We start from the raw sequence: 4,950 nt of genomic DNA, 5'->3' as shown, positions 1-4,950 counted from the left end.
GCATAAAGTGTAAGAACTCACCGCGCTTGAATGTAGATGGGAAACATCTTGGCCTCTGTGACTGAGTGGCAGAGTGATGTTGAGAGTGGGACAGGGACACGGAGTGGTCACGTTATGGAGCATCTGATTCAAGGGCCTACCAACCATGTGCTGCCCATTAGCTAAATTGAATTATAGATAGACACAAGAGGAAAAGGGAGCATTTGCCTTCCCTACAATCCTGCAAAACAAACCATACATTGATATCTACAGGCTTCAGAGAAAGGAGGCCAAAAGGGAGGCCGAATGAACATTTACTAACTTTTTATTTGGTTCACATGGAGACAAATGGGAATGAAATCCCACACACGTTGTCTATTTATACATCATATTCATCTTTTAACCAGATATTGTCAAACAAACAGATAAGGGGTTTCCGATCTGCAACAACAAGTTAACATAGTCGGGGGCTTGTAAAAAGGTCACAGATCACATAATTAGCTAGTTAACACACCTCTGAGCCAATTAGAAAAATAGGGCGGCACAATATGTGGCCACACATCAAGAGGTCAACGTGTCATGTGATAGGCCTAATGTGTACTCTCTTTATGTACCCTATTGCATTGTCAGGTATGTCATCTTGGAACAATTAATTACACAAATTCCAAAGTTTTATTAAGACGGTATACTGTATACGTAATATAGTATTTATTTCTGATTCAAAAAGAAGAATAAAGCCAGCGAAAGAGTAGAAATACTTCACCATTGCATAAGCTGATAGTTTCCCTTCCTATGCAATGTGATGCATCCTCTAACTAACATGCAGCGTCATTGTCTAGCTCACCCCCATATAAATTGACTTCATTGCTTAGACACAAAGAAACTGATAAAGTGAAAGATACACTGCTACCTGGACCAGCCTCCAACTCATCAGATTACACTAGCCTGAATCCTCAGCATCCATTGCATTACTATCTAGTCAAAACACCGGTCCCTCATCTCTACACCTCCTCCTCCAGAGTTTTCCTCCGGTGGTGCAGCTGCAGTTCCCCTCTTGGTCAGCGGGGGGTAGATATGAGCTGGTAACGGCGCGGCATGTTACCGAAGCTGCTAGACTCTGGGCTGAGGTCAATGCTGTCAGGTCCTCCAGGGCAGGAGAAGGAGAAACGCTGCAGCAGAGACACCAGGAAAAGAAAGATCTCCATACGAGCCAGAGATTCCCCCACACAGGCACGCTTACCTGCAGAGAACGCTAAGAAAGCAGGGTTCTTCTGGAAGTTTCCGCTCATATCTAGGAAGTGATTGGGGTTGAAGGTTGTTGGCGTCGCCCAGTGGTCCTTGTCTCGCAGAACAGAGTGCAGCATGGGAAGGATCACGGTGCCCTGAGGGATAGTGTACCCTCTGAATGAGATATTCTTGGTAGCGTAGTGTGGGAGGTTGAGCGGGACGAGGTCCAGGAATCGATGCACCTCGTGGATGACAGCGTCGGTGAAGGGGAGAGACTTCCTGTCCTCCACTCGAGGGACGCGGTGTCGACCAATCACTGTGTCGATCTCCTGCTGCACGTGCTCCTGTATGTCAGGGTATTTGATGAGAAGCACGAGGGCGTATATGATAGTGGTGCTGGTGGTCTCTGTTCCTGCCAGGAAGAGGTTTAACACTGTGGACACCAGGTTCCCATAATGGAACTCAGAGGAGGACACATCCTTCTCCTGGTTGAGTCTGGTGAGGAAACAGTCTATGAAGTCTCTAGGGATGCCTGGGTCCATGGTCTCCTGGTGCTCGTGGATCTTCTTCATCACAAAGCCTCTCAGCTCGTCCACCTGGCTGAACATGAAATGCTGCCGACCAGGCAGGCGTTCCATCAGCCAGGGGAAGATGTTGTAGAGCTGTCCCCAGGCGGTGCTTCCAAAGCGCAGTAAGTTCGTGAGGATGTTGAGCAAGCGCAAGAATTTGTCGTCCTCGTAGCCGAAGCGCTGGCCGAACACCAGGGAGCAGATGACGTTGGACACAGTTCGACTCAGGAAGGGCTGGGGGTCAAAGGGCATGGCTTTAGTGCCGTTCAGACTGTCTATGAGGTATTGGCTCTCCTCCTGTATCCACTCCTCCATCCTCTTACGGCCCATCCCAAAGTCTCTTAGCGTGGTCAGGGTGAAACGACGCAGCTGGCGCCAACGCTCCCCATTACTGATGACCAGGCCATATCCCTTGGTAGCTCGGACCAGGAAGGGGATGGGAGCTCGTCCTGTGAAGTCATCAGCCTGGTCCACCAGAGCCTCCTTGACCGCCTCGTACCCCACCAGCACCACGGCCCGCTGGGGCCCCAGATACACTGTCATCACTGGCCCATAAACACCACTCCACTTGACGAAGCTCTTGTAGGGGGCATGTTTGTCCATCTGAAGCAGGTTGCCTATCAGCGGCAGGCCGCGTGGTCCGGGAGGTAGACGGACGTGTCTCTTCCTCCTCAGCATGAACAAACACAGAAGAACCAACACCAGGCCTCCCAACATCACTGTACTACACATCTCCATTACTCCGGCCTGCAAAACAAACAACGTCTCTTGTTCTTGTTGTTCTTTTTCTTTCTTCTTCTTTTTTTTTTAACCCACCTCTCTTTAGTGTTTACCTTCTTTCTGTGCAACAGTGTCTGTCAGTGTCTGTGCGTGTGTTGCAAATGTTTGCTGAGATAAGGGGTTGTGTTGATAATTCTCTGGGACAGAGTTGAACAACAGATCAGTGATTGGCTGACATTACGTGAATGCACCTTGCACCCATGTAAACGAAGCAAATTAAAAACCCAAGGAGTGGAAAGGACTCATATCTTATACTGTGTCCGTCGAGGTTTAAAACAAAATCATACAAAAATGACGAAATACAAGAAATACAAAATACAACCATAAAAACTGAGGAAGATGTACACGACAATACTCAACAAGACAAGCGCAAACACAAACAATAGGCCTACTGTATAATTACTATATAAGCAATGCCATGTGATCTATCAATTATAAATAAAGCAGACATGGAACGTTTCATTCTAATTCATATTATTCAATGACAATTGTGTGGACTTTCTCAATAATAGGCTTACTGAGCTTCCAGAACACTCCTTATTGCTCAGAATCTCTTTCTGGTTTGTAGTCAACTTTCAAAGATAAATTGGTGCCTAACAAATTGTAAACAGGTTGGGCGTTAGAGATCATATTTTATCTTGTGTTATAAACTGAGGGAATATGGCCTTTGAGGTCACCCAAGATCATTTGTGGGTTAATATGTAGTTTGATGGAATGATGGGAAAGCCACTCTTGAACCTTTAAGAAAAATAGAACCGCTGTCGGATAGTACCATAAAATATGCATTAGGCCTATGTCCTCTTCTTCACTACAGAACCTGCATTTTGACTTTGTTGACAGAATTTTGTGGGAACACATATGTGGGAACTCTTGAAGAGCTGAGCACTTGTTGAGCTATGCTGAGCACTTGTTGGCTGCTTTTCCTTCACTCTGCGGTCCGACTCATCCCAAACCATCTTAATTGGGTTGAGGTCTGGTGATTGTGGAGGCCAGATCATCTGATGCAGAACTCCATCACGCTCCTTCTTGGTTAAATAGCCCTTACACAGCCTGGAGGTGTGTTGGGTCATTGTCCTGTGAAAAACAAATTATAGTCCCACCAAGCGCAAACCAGATGGTTTGGCGTATCATTGCAGAATGCTGTGGTAGCCATGCTGGTTAAGTGTGCCTTGAATTCTAAATAAATCACTGACAGTGTCACCAGCAAAGCACCCCCACACTATCACACCTCCTCATCCATGCTTCACGTGGGAACCTCACATGCAGAGATCATCCGTTCACCTACTCTGCGTCTCACAAAGACACGGCGGTTGGAACCAACAATTGCACATTTGGTCTCATCAGACCAAAGGACAGATTTTTACTAATGTCTATTGCTCGTGTTTCATGGCCCAAGCAAGTCTCTTCTTCTTATTGGTGTCCTTTAGTAATGGTTTCTTTGTAGTAATTCGACCATGAAGGCATGATTCACGCAGTCTCCTCTAAACAGTTGATGTTGAGATGTGTCTGTTATTTGAACTCTGTAAAGCATTTATTTGGGCTGCAATTTCTGAGGCTGGTAACTAATGAACTTATCCTCTGCAGCAGAGGTAACTCTGGGTCTTCCTTTCCTGAGGCGGTCCTCATGAGAGTCTGTTTCATCTTAGCGCTTTGTGGCTTTTACGACTGCACTTGCATAAATCAAATCAAATCTATTTATATAACCCTTCGTACATCAGCTGATATCTCAAAGTGCTGTACAGAAACCCAGCCTAAAACCCCAAACAGCAAGCAATGCAGGTGTAGAAGCACGGTGGCTAGGAAAAACTCCCTAGAAAGGCCAAAACCTAGGAAGAAACCTAGAGAGAAACCAGGCTATGTGGGGTGGCCAGTCCTCTTCTGGCTGTGCCGGGTGGAGATTATAACAGAACATGGCCAAGGTGTTCAAATGTTCATAAATGACCAGCATGGTCGAATAATAATAAGGCAGAACAGTTGAAACTGGAGCAGCAGCACAGTCAGGTGGACTGGGGACAGCAAGGAGTCATCATGTCAGGTATTCCTGGGGCATGGTCCTAGGGCTCAGGTCCTCCGAGAGAGAGAAAGAAAGAGAGAATTAGAGAGAGCATATGTGGGATGGCCAGTCCTCTTCTGGCTGTGCCAGGTGGAGATTATAACAGAACATGGCCAAGATGTTCAAATGTTCATAAATGACCAGCATGGTCGAATAATAATAAGGCAGAACAGTTGAAACTGGAGCAGCAGCACGGCCAGGTGGACTGGGGACAGCAAGGAGTCATCATGTCAGGTAGTCCTGGGGCATGGTCCTAGGGCTCAGGTCCTCAGAGAGAGAGAAAGAAAGAGAGAAGGAGAGAATTAGAGAACGCACACTTAGATTCACACAGGACACCGAATA

The 4,950-nt window shown here is 46.5% G+C and overlaps 1 protein-coding gene across 1 annotated transcript; it reads right to left on the bottom strand.

Annotated features, from left to right (window-relative positions):
- Positions 1-286: 286 nt before the first annotated feature.
- On the bottom strand, positions 287-2,656 carry LOC139367141 (cytochrome P450 2F3-like). Its single transcript, XM_071105210.1, has one exon. It carries the CDS (start codon positions 2,511-2,513, stop codon positions 1,038-1,040), a length of 1,476 nt encoding a protein of 491 aa, XP_070961311.1. The 5' UTR covers positions 2,514-2,656; the 3' UTR covers positions 287-1,037.
- Positions 2,657-4,950: the final 2,294 nt, after the last annotated feature.

Source organism: Oncorhynchus clarkii, chromosome 15 (assembly GCF_045791955.1).
Source record: "Oncorhynchus clarkii lewisi isolate Uvic-CL-2024 chromosome 15, UVic_Ocla_1.0, whole genome shotgun sequence".
Lineage (NCBI taxonomy): Eukaryota > Metazoa > Chordata > Actinopteri > Salmoniformes > Salmonidae > Oncorhynchus > Oncorhynchus clarkii.
This window is presented reverse-complemented; position numbering and strand designations above follow the sequence as displayed.

Coding starts and splice junctions, on each gene's coding strand:
- LOC139367141 (XM_071105210.1), bottom strand. CDS start 2,513: ATGGAGATGTGTAGTACAGTGATGTTGGGAGGCCTGGTGTTGGTTCTT.